At 35.9% G+C, this 17,614-nt stretch overlaps 2 protein-coding genes across 2 annotated transcripts in view; one reads left to right on the forward strand and one right to left on the reverse strand.

Annotated features, from left to right (window-relative positions):
- Positions 1-2,798, reverse strand: part of LOC111170268 (uncharacterized) — a 38,349-nt gene extending 35,551 nt beyond the window's left edge. The window contains exon 1 of the mRNA XM_089901854.1: positions 2,774-2,798. Coding sequence (XP_089757980.1) covers positions 2,774-2,798 — 25 coding nt within the window. The remainder of the gene's footprint in view (positions 1-2,773) is intronic.
- Positions 1-17,614, forward strand: part of RC3H1 (ring finger and CCCH-type domains 1) — a 95,193-nt gene that overhangs the window by 844 nt on the left and 76,735 nt on the right. The window lies entirely within an intron of this gene.

Raw genomic sequence — 17,614 nt, forward strand, 5'->3', positions numbered from 1 at the left:
CTAAACATCAGTTTTGCCCACGTCCCGGTGAGAGTGGAACTAGGACTCTTTTGGAACAGTAGATAATGTAACTCTTGACATCCCAGAATAGTCCCTGAAACTGGAAACAAAGCCGCTTGCTGGCAACGCGAAGACAAATTGTAATGTTTGAATAGAACTTTTTTCTTCAAAGGAACCGTTGTGAATTATTAATGTGCCGCATAAGAAACAATGTTAACTAGCATAAAGTGGAACTAATGAAGCATTTTTTCAGGAGACGGAAGAGCTTCGTCTCCAGGCTAGAACTTCTTGTCCTTTTTTATAATTTTCAAAGCTAGGAACAACTGTTCTGTATTGAATGTTTAGGCTGAAAAAGAGACAGCTCCTCATTATAGTTGCCCTGCATAGTGATTTCTGAAACTTCAACAGTTAACTACTATTTCTCCTAAACTTAATTTCTCAAGACATCTACCATGTACCTTTCCAAGTGAAGGGGAAAATTATCCAAGTTATTTCTATGTCAGTTTCTATACGTATGGAGAATTTATATTAAAATTGTTTGGATGTCTCCAAAAGACTGCTTTCCACTGTTTAATATTAAATTGCTTGGTCCATTTAGTTTGTGTTCTTAAAAGGACCTGTGCTGGGCAGATAAAATGCCAGTTAATATCTTTCACCCATTTTTAAGGTGAATTTCTAATTAGAATTGTCTGTATCTGTTGTAATTTAGAGCATTTTAAGGTTATATGAAGTTTAATGGGAGGCACTGGGCCTTGGTTCTTCCACAAAAGTTGACAGTAAGTAGACTAGAAATTGGATAAACGTGGAGGTTGGACCGTTTTATTGTTGCTTAGGATTGAAGTATAATGGATGAATATGAATGACTTTCATTTTAAGCCTAGTATAAATAATGTGGATGTTTTGACTTTTTAGGTAGTGGGGAAAGAACAACTTTCACATGGCTTCTGCTGATGTGAATTTTCTGGGAATAAATTTCAAAAGGGACTTTTTTTTAAGTGTTCAAAGTCATGATTTAATCAATCAGTTTTTTTGGCTGAATTTTGTTAGTTGGTACAGAATGCAAGTAAACTCTATCTCATAATGATACTTAAATTTATCTGTGACTCTAAACCTATTAGAATAATTGTAGTAATGTATGAATTTGTAAATTGTAAGTGGTCAGTGTGCTTTGTTGTGAAAACAAATCTTATGTTGTGTCAAGGACTAATTTGCCTCATCATTTTCCTAAAAACAAAGATTTTTAAGTGTTAAGGTTTTGTGTTTGAAATTAGATGCTGACCCAGCAGTCATTGAGTCTGGGCCCCAATTTATGCTTGATATTGAATTCTGTTTTTATTTGTGTCAGACTGTTTTAAGATGTGATCCCTCAATTGTTATGTCTTCAATATCAGTGTTTATTCCGATTATGTCAGTTCAGATTTTCTCAAGTAATATTTAAGAATTTCCTTCCAAGAAGTTTTGGGACCATAGCTCAAAAATTAGATTTGTATTTTCTCGGTAATATTAAAAGTTAATATATGTTTATTTCATGTGGAGAAATTTGAAAGGGTTTTTTTGTACATAAAAAATTTAAAATAACAATTTTTCAAAGCACATTTGTTAAATGAGTAAATGAGTAAAAATATTCTCATTTATTCCTCCTAATTAGTCTGTAATATAGGAAGAATCTGAGGCTTAGGAGAAGCTAAGTAGCTATAACTAGCAAAAAGGCCGCTTAATTAATAGGCAAAAAAGCTTACTCAAACCTTGTGACACAAATTAGATGCTTTACTATTGCTACTGCTGCCATATGTCCCAAGGTTAAACTTTGAAGCATCTCCTGTATTTACGGATTCCTTTTTTTTAAAAAACCATGAACTGTGTTTTGTAATACTGTGCTTGCCTTCAGCTCTAATATCTTTTCTATTATCATTATTTGTACACTGCCAAATTATTCACTTACAAGTTTGAGAACGTATTCATGTGAATTAACAAAAGAAGCACTTATATTTGCTTTTAGCAGATCTGAATGCCGTAAATATAGAAACTCATACCGTTTACATAGGGCAGATTTGTGGTATTGCTGTAATTGTTTCATGGTTTTAATTTGTTATATAAGCAGTTAGCTAAGTTGTACCTTTGAAATAAATACTTACGAAAGTTTTATTTTTTTAATAAATTTATTTATTTATTTTTGGCTGCGTTTGGTCTTCATTGCTGCACGCAGGACTTCTCTAGTTGCGGCAAACGGGGGCTACTCTTCATTGCGGTGCGTGGGCTTCTCATTGCAGTGGCTTCTCGTTGTGGAGCATGGGCTCCAGTAGTTGTGGCATGAGGGCTCAGTAGTTGTGGCTCACGAGCTCTAGAGCACAGGCTCAGTAGTTGTGGCTCATGGGCTTAGTTGCTCCGTGGCATGTGGGATCTTCCTGGACCAGGGCTTGAACCTGCGTCCCCTACATTGGCAAGCAGAGTTTAACCACTTTGCCACCAGGGAAGGCCCTTAGGGAAGTTTTAAAATGACTTTAGTAACATTCGGTAGTGTTAAAGTCAGGTCAGCTAACATTTGGAATTCTTCATTTATAATTTTTTAAAGCCTTAGACCATTTAGAATTATGCAGTATTTTCTATCTCCAGATATTAGAGCTTGAAATGGAGTTTGCTGGGATCTAATCAGTCCACTCTTACATATATCTTGCCAATGGTTGGCACCCAGTAAAGTGAAGAATAAACTGATAAGTGATCCTTGTTTGGTGGACACTTCGGAGCAGGATGTTCCTTGGCAGTGTATACTGACCTGATTTAGTTTTGGCTATGTCCATGCTCAGGAGTTGAGGTATTCTTTGGGATTGGATTCAAGTGGATTTAAATTCTCAGATTGACCTGCATCAGAACAGTCACAGATTTCAAAATCAGCCTGTTGGTTAGGATCTTCTTTAAGATCACCTTCTTTTTTGTTTAATCCTGGAGTCTAGACTGGATTTGGACTAGCCTTGGAGGTTATAGCATAATATTAATTTTTCAGCCATTTATATAAAGGAATTTTTCTTACTCCAAAGTTTTTTAATGTTGATTCTATAAGTTTTCTCTTTTTTAAAATATTTATTTATTTTTATTTGGTTGCGCCAGGTCTTAGTTGTGGCATGCGAACTCTTAGTTGCTGCATGCATGTGGGATCTAGTTCCCTGAGCAGGGATCGAACCCCAGCCCCCTGCGTTGGGAGCATGGAGTCTTAACCACTGCACCACCAGGGAAGTCCCGATTCTATACATTTTCAAGTGTGAAGTTTACTTAATCTGAAGTGATGTTGTGCTACATCTCCAAGACAGTTAGCTTTAGCATATTTATTTATATCCATTATTGGTCAGATTTGTGTCTGTTTACTTCTTATATTCTTATTTATTCTTTATGTAATGTTAGACATTTCTTATCAGTTCACAATATTTTCCTGATTGAGGTTGAGAAAAGAATTCTAGTAAAAAATTTGAGTTCATCTTACATGCACAGTTGAACTGACTCAAATTATGTTCTGCCCTAGAGGAATAAATGTCTTAAGGTTCATTTATATTTATTTGAGACTGTTTATAAATGTATGTTTGATGTTTGTCAAGCATTTTAGCACTGATATCAGTACACACCCATTACTGTAATATAAGGTAATAATTTAGTTTGTAATGCATTTTTTTCTAAACATCTCCAAGATCTAAATAGCATTTGAATGTGGTAGCAGTGTTTTTGAAGAAGAGTTCTACAGTGGTCTATATATCTTAACATAAATTTTTTTTTAAATGGAGGTTTAAATCGCATAACATAAAATTAACCATTTTAAAGTGAACAGTTCATTGGCAGTACATTCACAATGTCGTGCAACCACTACCTTTATCAAGTTCCAAAACATTTTATCACCCCAAAAGGAAACTCTTGTGCCCATTGAGCAGTTACTCCCCATCCCCCTCTCCCCCAGTCCCTGGCAACCACCATTCTACTTTCTGTCTTTATGAATATTACATAAAATGATTTTGAGCCAAGATTGAGCAAGAGTGCTATGTATAATTGAAATTGCAGGAAAAAACTTTGGGATATGATTGTTAGGAATCAAAAACCACCTCATTCTTTACATTATTCTCTAAGTACAGTAGGCATGCTGCCAGGGATTCTTTATGGAAGAAAAATTGGAAGTCACAGCAGTTCGAACTTTTCATCTTGATCACTCCAAAGAAGTTGTACTTAAGCTCTCAGACTCATTAGTATTTCCTCGTTGAGTTGTGAGAATTAACTAAGTTTTAATGTTCTATACAAATGTGAGCAATGAATAGTCTTATCTACAGCTTGTTTGGCTTTTGTTTTTTCTTAATATATAGAAGAAACTTGGAATATTAATAGACAAGGACTTATATGAGGTTATATTAGAAAATGATTGTTAGATTGAAACTCTTTAATCTGTATGAATCTAACTGTATTACTTTTTTTGTTTTGTTTTTGTTTTTTTTTTTTTTGGCTCCGTCGGGTCTTAGTTGCAGCACGCAGGAATCTTCTGTTGTGGCGCACAGGCTTCTCTCTAGCTATGGCACATGGGTTTCTCTCTAGCTGTGGCACGCGGGCTCCAGAGCACACAGGCTCAGTAGTCGTGGCACATGGGCTCCAGAGTGCATGGGCTCTCTAGTTGTGGCGCATGGGCTCTAGAGCACGTGGGCTCTGTAGTTGCAGCGCGTGGGGTTAGTTGCCTCTTGCCATGTGGGATCTTAGTTCCCCGACCAGAGGTCGAACCTGCATCCCCTGCATTGGAAGACGGATTCTTAACCACTGGACCACCAGGAAAGTCCCCTAACTTTATTACTTTTATTCAGCTAATCTTTGAGCCTGTTTAGAGTTATGATTTGCCTGACACTCTGCTTGTTGAATAAATCTTTGAATCCTTGGTCTTGGGTCTATACCTGACTCCCTCCAAAAACATAGACACTGTTAACAGAAGCAATTGGTTTGTAGCTTTTTTAAATTGTTTGTTTGATTGAGGGAGAAAATAAACAGACTTTTTTTCTTTCATCTTTGACTTAAATTCAAAATTAGGTACTTCCCCTAATTAAATTTAAATCTTAACATTTATGGTGAGAAGTGAAATGCAGATTTTATGTTACTATTAAAGATTTGTAATATTTTACAGATACAGAAGCTCTAAGTCGGGAAGAAGAATTTAAATTTTGATACTAATTTCCCCCCTTTTAGGAAAATTTTATTTAACTATTAAATTTAGTTATAAGAACAACTTAAAAAGTGATGGAAAGAATTATAACGAATATTTAGAACTCAATGCAGTAAAATTCCTGCTTTTCTTTAATACTGACTTTTTTCAGGAAATATCAACTCTCTGTAAATATTAATATTTCTATGTTTATATACATCTGATTAATCTTTAACAGTAATTTATTAGAAAGCTAGTGTACTAAATTAATACATTTAATCATAAAATAACATCTTTAAATGAGGTTAAGTTTAGAGATCTATGCTTGAAAATATGGTTTAGTGGAACATATGTGAATGAAACAGGATCATTATATTCTTAGCTTTATTATAGAACAGTATGTCATCTAACCTGATCCCAATTTAGAATAAGAAGTAGACAAAAAGACCTTTATCACAAAGTTAATGAACTAAATCATCTACACTAAGGCACTGGCTTAGAACCTCTCTTGCTCTGTACATAATTCTAAGAAGCTTGATATTTTCACAGCAGAATTTAATCTGTTTTCTAATTTCACAGCAGATTAAAACATGCAAATTAGATGTGGGAGTAAAGGTACTCTAGGTAATATGGACAGCAAGAAGGGTAATGAGGTAAAAATCACATTAGCATGGGACAGTTTAATACAGGGACATTTTTTTAGACTCTGAGTATATCATTAATTAATTATTCTGCTATATAACCTGTTGTTCCTGATGATAGATTCATTGTGGGAAAATTCACTTATGTTTTTGATTTTGGGAATCATAAAACTATATAAAGAATATATTAGAACATACACTTTGGAGTCAGATGTATCTAAGTTCCCATCTTTTATCACATAAGCTTTATGATTCTCCATCTCTAAAACCAGAAATGGTAATATCTTCTTTGAAAGGATTGTTTTGCAATTTAAATGAGTTAACATATATCTATAGTATAGTACCCATTCAATAAATGTTGTTTTCTTCCTTAAATTTTGTTTAACAAAAATCACTTTAGAAAGATATTCATCTAAGAATATTTGAAAATTTTCTGCTGTCAATTGTTAGTATTCAAGATACAATTAAACTTTGTGTATTTATGAAGTTGGTGGTCAGAAATGAAATACCATTCTCATTTTCTTTCCACATCAGTCTTTCATTAATATGGACCTGTGCTGTTTAATATCAGCCACTAGCTACATGTGACTACTTAAATTTAAAATTTTTAATGGATTTTTTTTTTAGAGCAGTTTTAGGTTTATAGAAAAATTGCACTGAAGGTATAATTTCCATATATACCTTCCCCCACAGTTATTTCTGCTAACATCTTACATTTGTTATAATTGATAAACCAATATTGACAAATTATTAACTAAAGTCCATAGTTTACATTACAGTTCACTCTTTGTGTTGTACAGTTCTATGGGTGAGATTGTCTTCTTTCACTTAGCAACGTACATTTAAGGTTCTTCCATGTCCCTCTGTGACTTGATAGCTCATTTCTTTTTATTGCTAAATAGTACTCTGTTGTATGGATAAATTTAAGTTTTAATTAAAATCAAAATTTTAAATTCCTCAGTTGCACCAGCCACATTTCAGGGGCTCAATAGCCACATGTGGCTAGTGGCTACCATATTGGAAAATGCAGATATAGCACATTTCCATCATCTCAGGAAGTTCTATTGAAGAATGCTGATATAAACCAAAGTCCGGTTCTCCATTTATATTCACTCTCACAGAGAACTTAACCATTTGCATGGCCTCAATTTGTCCTAAGCCTACCTTTTCAATGTTTTTGCTTGTGCTGCCAGCAATCCTAAACTTGACATAATTTAAAATCCTTTACTCCCCCCAAAGAATCAGCCTTTCCAGATGCTGTCCATTATAATATGGTTTCTTCTCAGGGCATCATCTTTTACTCCACTCTTCTTGTCCCTAAAATCTGGAGTCATCTTTTTCTTTCTTATTTTTTCTCTAAACCTTTTGAATATTTATCAGAGATAAACAGGTCTCAGAGCTAATAACTGGCGGAGTTGAGATTAGAATCTAGAACTCCTTTTTCTAGTTCTCTCTTGGGATCTCCACTAGTTGGGGTGCTTTTACAATTAATTTTAAAGTTGCGGTCACTTTTGAAGAGATTATTGGGGACTGTTTGATTATGTACTATGTAATTTAAAATACTATAAATCAAAACTATAGAGGCTATAGCTATAGATTTAGTAAATACTAATGTACTCATTCTTTAAAAAAGTAGAACTTGAAATGAAGAAGTTTATCTTATTTCTTATCTTAAATAAGAAATTTATCTTATTTCTCTATAATTCAGTTATTATGGAAAAATATTTTTTCTTCTGTGTGTGACCCACTTTACATAATAAAAATTAATTACCTGTACTAACATGAATTGCCTGGTAAGGGTGAATAGAATTTAACTGAACATTGTTGCCATCCAAAATTCTCTATTGGTACTGATTTACATTTGTATTCTATTCAAATACTTTGTAAAATCCAATTTGGTTACCACATGAACTTGTACTTTCTTAAACATTATTTAAATTATCATGTTAAAGTTTCCAGAGCTCTTTTGCCTTTCTTTTGGAGTAAGCTTTACCTCTTCTTTTGCTGAAAATAGCTATACTGTGTAAAGTCTTGATTTGATCTTCTCTGTATACTGGTTATACTTGCTCAAAAGTTCATTTTTGTGGAGACATTCTGTTAAAGAGTAGTAGTCTTCCATGTTTAAGTACTGTATTTTAAAAAAAAAAAAAAAAGCCTGAATTTTAAACTTCATTTTGAAATGCTTTCCCTATAATTACTGCTCTTAAAACCCATGTTTTATATGTCAGCTTTTACATTAATTACTGTTTTGATTAAAACTGTCACTCTTTGCTCGAATCTGTCCTCTCTTTAAATTTATTAAAAACTTTTTTAAAACATAAGGCTCTCCATATATTTAGAAAAGCTGAGTTATGAGTTATCTGAGTCAGTTTTTTCAGAAATGTCATTTTATTATGTAGGTTTGCAGTTGACAAAATCTCATAAGGGCACAAAAGTTCCTTCCAATATATTCTCTTTCTACTGCGTTAGAAAAAATGAGGGCAGGAGAGAGAGAGGGTTTTTTGAAATAAGAAAATCCTTAGAATAGAAAATGTAATATTTAAAACTCTTTAAAAGCATGTAAGAGTAACTTGGAATATCACAAAGCTTAGAACAGATAATGTCATGAAAGCATCTTTGAATATTGAAGTTGTAGTACCTATTCCCATAGTGATTGACGTGCATTATTTAATTCATTGTTCTCAGAGTGTTAAAACTTTAAGCATCTTAACATGTATCATGTATCATGTATCATGACAAAATGGTGAGGGGCAGAGGGGAAAGAATGGGTGGGGAGCAAAATCCTGTCAATAGAATCTCCATTTTTGAGAGAGATTTCAGGTTCACTTGTTGATTTTTTTTTAGTATTCTTTTTTGTTTTTAAAAGACTTGGTTGGTTGGTTGATTGATTTGTTTGTTTTAGAGCAGTCTTAGGTTCACAGTAAAATTGAGAAGAAGGTACAAAGATTTCCTGCATACTCAGCTGCCTCCACACATGCATAGCCACCCTTATTATCAACATCCACTGCCAGAGTGGTACGTTAATTACAATTGATGAACTTACATTGATGCTTAAAGTCCATAGTTTATATTAGGGTTCACTCTCAGTGTTATACATTCTGTGGATTTGCACAAATGTATAATGACAGGTATCCATTATTATAGTACCATACAGAATATTTTCATTGGTTTAAAAATCCTCTTTGCTCTGCATATTCATCCTTCCTCACCCCAGCTTCTAGCATCCACTGATCTTTTTATTGTCTCCATAGTTTTGCCTTTTCCAAAGTGTCCTATAGTTGGAATCATACAATATGCATTTAAGTTTCTTACATGTCTTTTCGTGATTTGATAGCTCATTTCTTTTTTAGTACTGAATAATATTCCATTGTCTGGTTGTACCACAGTTGTACCACTGGTGGACATCTTGGTTGGTTGCTTACAAGTTTTACAATTATGAATAAAGCTGCTATAAATATCCATGTGCAGGTTTTTGTGTAGATACAAGTTTTCAGCTCCTTTGAGTAAATATCAAGGAGAGTGATTGCTGGATTGTATGGTAAGAGTATGTTTAGTTTTGTAAGATAATGTCAAACTGTTTTTCAAAGTGGTTGCCCAATTTTGCATTCCTATCTGCAATGAATGAGAGTTCCTGTTGGCGCCACATCTTGGTCAACATTTGGTGTTGTCCGTGTTCCAAATTTTGGCTATTCTAATAGTGTGTAGTGGTATCACATTGTTTTAATTTGCATGTCCCTGATAACATATGATGTAGAGCGTCTTTTTATATGTTTATGTGGAATATATAATATTGTATAGTTGGACTCACGCAATATGTAGCCTTTTCAGATTAGTTTCTTTATCCTTATCTTTTTAATCTGTCACTTCACTTTTAGCTTTACCTCGCTTATAGGTAGTTTTAAGAATGCAGTTAATTTTGGAGGTATACTATCTTCTAAAGATTAAGTACCAGCATTAAAAAATTGAACTCGGGCTTCCCTGGTGGCGCAGTGGTTGAGAGTCTGCCTGCCGATGCAGGGGAAACGGATTCGTGCCCCAGTCCGGGAAGATCCCACATGCCACAGAGTGGCTGGGTCGAAGCCAGGGCCGCTGGGCCTGAGCATCCGGAGCCTGTGCTCTGCAACGGGAGAGGCCACAACAGTGAGAGGCCCGCGTACCGCAAAAAAAAAAAAAGATTGAACTCATCTTGTGATGATAGATTCAGCTCTCTTACCTTTTATGTGAATTGTCCAACACTATCTTTAGAAATATGAAACTTGCTACAATCAAGTAGTGATATTTTTCAGTTATTTAACAATTGTTGAACAAATATATGCCATACAACAGTATGGACTCCCTCTTATAGAAAGAGTTTAGAATGTATTGGGAACATCAGAGGGGCAACCTAATATACACTGGGCTATAACAAGATTTCTTGAAAGAGCTTTCTGAGTTGAATGTGACTTAAAGGATGAATAGGGGTTTAACATCCCAGATTTAGGGGAATACTTGAGCCAAACAAGACCTAGAGCGAAAAAGAATATCTTGTATACAGGGAAACCTTCATACTTTTGTTGCTAGAGTATAAAACATGAGGCAGATAGTGGTGAAAAATAAAGCTGGAGAAGTAGGTGGGGGCCACATCCCAGGGATCTTGTATGGCGTGTTCAAGCACTTGGGATTGATTCTGCTAAGGCAACATCTAAGAGGTTTTTTAAATTTTTATTTATTTATTTAGTTAGTTAGTTAGTTTTGGCTGCGTTGGGTCTTCATTGCCGCGCGCGGGCTTTCTCTAGTTGTGGCGAGCACGGGCTACTCTTTGTTGTGGTGCATAGGCTTCTCATTGCAGTGGCTTCTCTTGTTGCGGAGCACGGGCTCTAGGCATGTGGGCTTCAGTAGTTGTGGCACATGAGCTCAGTGGTTGTGGCTTGCAGACTCTAGAGTGCAGCCTCAGTAGTTGTAGTGCACGGGCTTAGTTGCTCCACGGCATGTGAGATCTTCCCAGACCAGGGCTCGAACCTGTGTCCCCTGCATTGGCAGGTGGATTCTTAACCACTGCGCCACCAGGGAAGTCCCTAAGAGTTTTTGTTGATGTTGTTTGTTTTTTAACTTGAGATAACAAAATACATGCACTAAAGGGCAAAAATCATAGCGGTAGATCTTGATTACTTTTTACATATATACACTTGTGTAACCACCACCCAGATCAAGATATGCAATGTTTCTAACACCCAAGAATTCTTTCTACTCTTTCCCAGACAGTACACTCTCTACTGCCTCCCAGCTTTCCTAAGAGTTAATTCTGACTTCTAGCACTGTAGTCTGTTTTGCCTCTTCTTAAATGAAATCATGCATCATGTCTTCTTTATGCTTCCTCTATAAATTAAATTCTACAGTAGGTGCTATTTTGTATCTGGCTTTGTACATTGTAATATCTGTGAAATGTGTCCCTGTTATATGTAACAATGGACCAATTGTTTTATTTTTATCATTGCTGTATAGTATTCCATTATATGAACTTATCACAGTTTATGCATTTTGTTGATGGACATTTGGGTTGTTTGCAGTTTATTTTTGGCTTTTTATGAATAAAGTTGTTATGAACATTACTGCATATGATTTTTGGTGGACATACTTAGTCATTCCTCTCATATAAATACCTAGCAGTGGAATTTATGGGTCATTAGTAGACTTTGGTTTAGCCTAAGGAGATACTCCCAGTTTTCCAAAGTGATTGTACCAATTCACACTGCTGTCAGCATTGTATGAGAATTTCGTATGCTCATATCATCTTTAATACTTGGTATGGTCAGTAAACTTTTTTTTAGCCATTCTGGTAGGCATGTAGTAGATTCCCATTGTCATCGTAATTTAAATTTCCCTTGTGAGTAATGACATCTTATGACTCTTAAATAAGCGTATTATACACTTACTGGCCATTTTGATACCCTCTTTTGCGAAAGGATCTTTCAAGTCTGTTGTCCTTTTTTTAAAATTTACTTATTTTATTTTTTATTTTTGGCTGCGTTGGGTCTTCGTTGCTGCGTGCAGGCTTTCTCTAGTTGCAGTGGGTAGGGGCTACTCTTCCTTGTGATGTACGGGCTTCTCATCGTGGTGGCTTCTCTTGTTGTGGAGCACGGGCTCTAGGCACGTGGGCTTCAGTAGTTGTGGTGCGTGGGCTCAGTAGTTGTGGCTCATGGGCTTAGTTGCTCCATGGCATGTGGGATCTTTCCGGGCCAGGGCTCGAACTCGTGTCCCCTGCATCAGCAGGTGGATTCTTAACCACTGCGCCACCAGAGAAGCCCTATTGTCCTTTTTTTTATTGAGTTTTTTGTCATAGAAGAAAACCATAAGTGAATGACCAGCAGCTGTGAGGAGTGTGGATGAAGGCAAGAACAAAGCTAGAGACAGAGATCAGTTAAAAGGTTACTGTGTGATCCAGGTGAGAGAGACTGTATGCTCTATGAGAGCAGGGACTTTGTTTCATTCAGGGCTACATCTTTAGATCCTAAGACACTGTCTGGCACGTGGTAGGTGTTCAGTAAGTAATTTTTGAATGAATGAACACAAACTTCAATCAGGGAAGTAGAGATGGAAAGGAAGATATAGATTTAAGAGATAATAGAAAATTTTAATAGAGGTAGAAGAGGACGGAATCTAGGATGATTACCAGATTACCAGGTGTGTACATTGAGTGTCAAGTTGTATAGTGATGTAACTAAAGAAACGAAGGCTACAGAAGGAATTACAAGTTTAAAAAAAAGGGACAAGTTAATTACCATGTGACCTTGCACATATTACCTAAGGTTTGTGCTCAGTTTCTTCAATGCTAAAATTAAGATATAATGATATGTAATATCTAATAATAGGGTCATTGTGAGGACTGAGATAATGCATGCAAAATTTAGAATAGTGCCTGTCATATAAAATATACTCAAAAAAGATTAGAGATAGAAACAATTGAAAATCCCTGTCTTCATGGAGCTTACATTTTAGTAGTGGTGGGTCCACACTGTAACAAAATAACTAAAATAAAGCATATTGGATGGTGAGAAGTATTGTGGAGAAAAATTAATCAGGAAAGAGATGGGAAGCACAGATTGTGGTGGTAGTGTGATTAGGGTTGAGGGATCAATTTTAAATAAGGTGATCAAGTAAGGCCTTCCCTAAGGGAATTCACATAGTAATATGTGTAGGGAAATGGGAAAAAGGTTCAGGGTTAGGAGAAGAGCGGGACAAATTGTTCGTAACTTAAGATAAGAAAGCAAGGCTCCCTATTTTACCAAAGAATAGAGTGTAGTAATAGTAGATTTGTTTGTTTATTGTGCAAACCCACAGCAGTTAGGCTTGTCCCATTCTTTTATCCTCTCTTCCCTGTAATATACTACATAAACCTAAGGACGAATTTATACCCTAAAAGATCTTCGTTACATATATTGGAGGAAGTGTTTTATGTTTAATTCTGACATAGTAGCAATAAATCAATAGGTCCTCTAACAGTAGCTACTACTTGGGAACAGCAAAATATCTTCTTACAATTTATATAACTGTTTCAAACCACTTGATATGTGTAAATGACATACATTATTATAGGCTTCTGTGTTTGGACTCCATGTAGCAATTCGTTCATTCTTTTAAAATCAAAATGAAATATTGTCTGGGATGACAGTCTAGAAATAGTTCTAAAATGGAAAATGAATCTATCCTTTTTTTTTCTTTTTAAGCATTATTTTTCAAGTATGCGCAATTGAAAATCATTGGAAATAGTTGGAATTCTTTCAGGCATATTCCATAAAAATAAACAGTGATAAAAAAATGTCCTTAAACCTTGGCCAGTAGATTATGGGGACAGTTTAATAATACTAACATTATTGTTATTTTACTATTATTAAATTTGTTAGATTATATCTTTAACACAAAAATTCCCTAGGTCATAGTATACACTACATATCACCCAACCATTGCAAAAGAAGTATGCTCCATATGCAGCTTGCCTATTCTGAATAATCTGCATGTTTTCTCTTTGCTGTCCAGTTCTAGAATCAGTCAGAGCCCTGTGGTATCTACCAAGTGCCACAAGGAAGTCTAGGACACAAGCTCCCTCAGAAAAAAAGCAGAAACAAGTAAAAGTAAAGCAGTAGGGACTATTAGTGTGACACATGTGCTGCTTTGTTTTCTTGAGTAAAGAGGGAATTCTTTGTTCCCAGTTTTTGTTATTGATACTTGTTTTTTTTCTTCCAGTTCAGCACCAGAAATCTGCTACATTCCAAATCCAAATGTCATCACTACTCCAAAATTGAGTTCATGAAGGGTAGCTTTCTAACTGTGGTAGATTGAACTGGAGTGTTTTGTAACAGCTTAGTAATATAAATGTAGAACAATCTAACAAATACGTTGAGTGAAAGAAGCCAAAATACAAAACACATACTGATGATTCATTACATAGAATTTTAAAACAGGTAAAAGTAATCTATAGCATTAGAAGTTAGGATAGTAGTGGCCTTTGAGGAAGAATAAAGAGATAATGATTGGGAGGGATGGTGAGGGGACTTTCTGGGGTGCTGGTAATGTTCTATATCTTGGGTATACAAGTATGCTCACTTTGCTTACTATGTTCATTGAGCTGAACACTCTTGATCTGTATACTTTTTATGTGTGTATGTTATATTTCAATACATTAAGTATCTTAAAATATTTATAAGATTAAGATTAGGGCTTCCCTGGTGGCGCAGTCGTTGAGAGTCCGCCTGCCGATGCAGGGGACGCGAGTTTGTGCCCCGGTCTGGGAAGATCCCACATGCTGCAGAGTGGCTGGGCCCGTGAGCCGTGGCCGCTGAGCCTGCGCATCTGGAGCCTATGCTCTGCAACTGGAGAGGCCACAACAGTGAGAGGCCCGCGTACTGAAAAAAAAAAAATTACAGCTGCTGAAAGTTGGAAGACGGTGGGAAAAGTACAAGATTTGGAGTTGGACAAGTGTAGGTTCAAATTATGACTAGATCACTAAATTATCCACGTAACTGTTTTCAGTTTTCTTTCCTTCCTTCATCGATAAAGTAGAGGAGATATCTCAGAAGGTTGTTTGAGGATTGAATGAGATGATTTGTAAGTGCTTAGCACTCAAATCCTACTCCCCCCTCCCACAGTTTTGGGATAGAGGGGGAAAGATTTGAGGAGTATATAAAGAAGTTGTAGGTAGGTGAAAACAATTAAAACTTGCTGAAGATGACTAAGGTGATGCTGGTAAGGAAGATTAAGTCTTTCTTTATATCGTAACCAGTAAAGACCAACAACTTGGGAGTATTTGAATCACTTTCAATATTAAGAGTTAATAGTGCTGCCCTGGCACGTCGACGTGGAGGACTGTTACACAGATGACAATTTATATTCGGTTAGAATGTAATACGAAGTTTCAGATAGATTTACATTGAGCCTAAGTAGTACGTTGTTTGTTTTTTGTTTTTTTGCGGTACGCGGGCCTCTCACTGTTGTGGCTTCTCCCGCTGCGGAGCACAGGCTCCAGACGCGCAGGCTCAGCGGCCATGGCTCACGGGCCCAGCCGCTCCGCGGCATGTGGGATCCTCCCAGACCGGGGCACGAACCCGTGTCCCTGCATCGGCAGGCGGACTCTCAACCACTGCGCCACCAGGGAAGCCCCGTAGTACGTATTTTTAAGTCTAAAGGATTTGTTATCCGTGCTGTGCTTTGAAAATGTTACCGTTTTGGTACATTTAAATGCTCTTCCCTGTAGTTGCTGATGATTTATGCTGCAAGAATAAGGAGCTAAATTTAGGCATGTTGTGTTTGTGAAGGTACTTATATATATTAGTAATTTTTAGGCCTTAAAAAAAGAGAATAGATTCATTCTATGAAAACTTTGTAATTCAACTGAGGGAACCTTTCACATTCCAATGTCAGTTTTTCATTCAGTATTACTCTTTTCTCAAAAGGCTATGATGAAATTTATAAGTGTAAAATTGTGTCTTGATTATATAAACAATCAGATATCTATTATTGAGTAACAAACCACCCCAAAACTTAGTGGCTTAAAACAACAACCATTTTATTTGCTTACAATTCTGAGTTAGTGCATGGGGCTAAGTTAGCCACAGGTGGTTCTGCTGCTGGTCTCCACTGAGGTCACTCATGCAGCTTCAGTCATCTGGCAGCTAAAATTGGGGCTGATTGTTCTAGGGGTCTGAGCTGGGACAGTTTTTCTCTGTTCTGTTGGTCTCAGCTCAGGTCTAGCTCAAGCCTTCTCACATAGTGGCACCATGTTCCAAGAGTGCAAGTTGCAAGGTTTCTTGAGGCCTATGCTGTGAAGTTCTCCAAACATCACTAATGCTATATTCAACTACAGTATTCAAAATAAGTCAAGGCCACCCAGATTCAAAGTGTGGGGGAAAAGATTCTATCTCTTGATAGAGCAGCAAAGTCAAATTACAAAGGGGCATAGCTACAGGGATGGGAGGAATTGTGGCCATCTTTGCAGACTACCACAACAAATGATTAAGAAACCTAAAGAGAAAGTCTTAAAATAGTAAAGTTAGACAAACCTGGGTTGGAATCTCAACTCTACCCCTTACTGGCTGTGAGACCTTAAGAACATTGCTTAACTTTTCTGGGCCCTGATTTTCTCAAGGGTGTGATAATATTTTGCAAGGTTATTATGAGTATTAAAAGTTAATGGAAAAAAAAAAAGAATGCACTTTAAGTTTTTAGAATGTTTTGACCCATAGTAAATTCTATTGTTATTTTAGAACTTGCCATTCCTTTAAATCTCCATTTGCTTGTATTGCTCACTTATTACCTGAACCTGTGATAATCTCCTTCAAAGATAGGAATGCCAGCATAGTTTGCTACTAATAAGTGGTGTCCCAGAGGCCCTCTGAAAGATAACGAAAATTGAGAGTTTTTTCCTCTGTTTGCCAGCTTTGATGTATTAAGACTCATTTGCTCATATTAGAAGCTGTCTGCTTAAAATATAAAACGAAAACCTAGGTTTTATATTTGGGTACCTAAGCCTTGAGTTATCTCCCCACCTCCCTCTTCCAAAGTGGAAATGTATGTGTTCATTGTAAAAAGGAACTGTCAAGATTTTTAAAAATTGCATTTACACCTCATAAACTAATTAATATTAAACTGTTTGGGATATAAGAATACTTGGGTTTCTAAGCTTTTAATGTCTTTTGTTTATAAGTTTCTGTTTTGTAGTGTTTAGGGAAGAAATCATCTAAAATTGGCATCACTTGCTAATAATATTAAATTCAGAGTTTATATTTTGGCCACAGAGAATTTGTCATCATGTTGCTGATGTTAGATATCTTTTTTCCCCAGTGCTTAAGGTGGAAAGTAAGATTATTGATTTGAGACTTTCTTCTTTTTTAATATAGACAGTTAAAGCTATGAATATCCATCTAAGCCTTGCTTTGGTTGCATCCCATGAGTTTTGGTATGGTGTGTCTTCATTTTCATTCATTTCAAAGTATTTTCTAATTTCCTTTTGATTTCTTCTTTGACTTACTGGTTATTTAGCAGTATGTTGTTTAATTTCCCTGTATTTGTGAGTTAAAGTTATTTTCTGTTTTTAATTTCATTCCATTGTATGCAGAGACTATAATGTTTATGATTTCAATCCTTTTAAATTTATTGAGACTTGTTTTATGGTCTAGCGTATGGTCTATCTTGGAGAATGTTCTGTAAGCACTTGAAAATAATTCTCCTGTTGTTGTACTGAGCATTCTGTGGATGTCTTTTAAGTCTAGTTGGTTTATAGTGTTATTCTTGTGTTATATATTCTTGTTTATCTGTGCATGTTACTTTTGGAAAGGCCCTAGGTTCC

The sequence above is a fragment of the Delphinapterus leucas genome, chromosome 1 (genome assembly GCF_059928025.1).
Source record: "Delphinapterus leucas isolate spDelLeu-1000000601 "Yukka" chromosome 1, BTC_Dleu_Yukka2, whole genome shotgun sequence".
Lineage (NCBI taxonomy): Eukaryota > Metazoa > Chordata > Mammalia > Artiodactyla > Monodontidae > Delphinapterus > Delphinapterus leucas.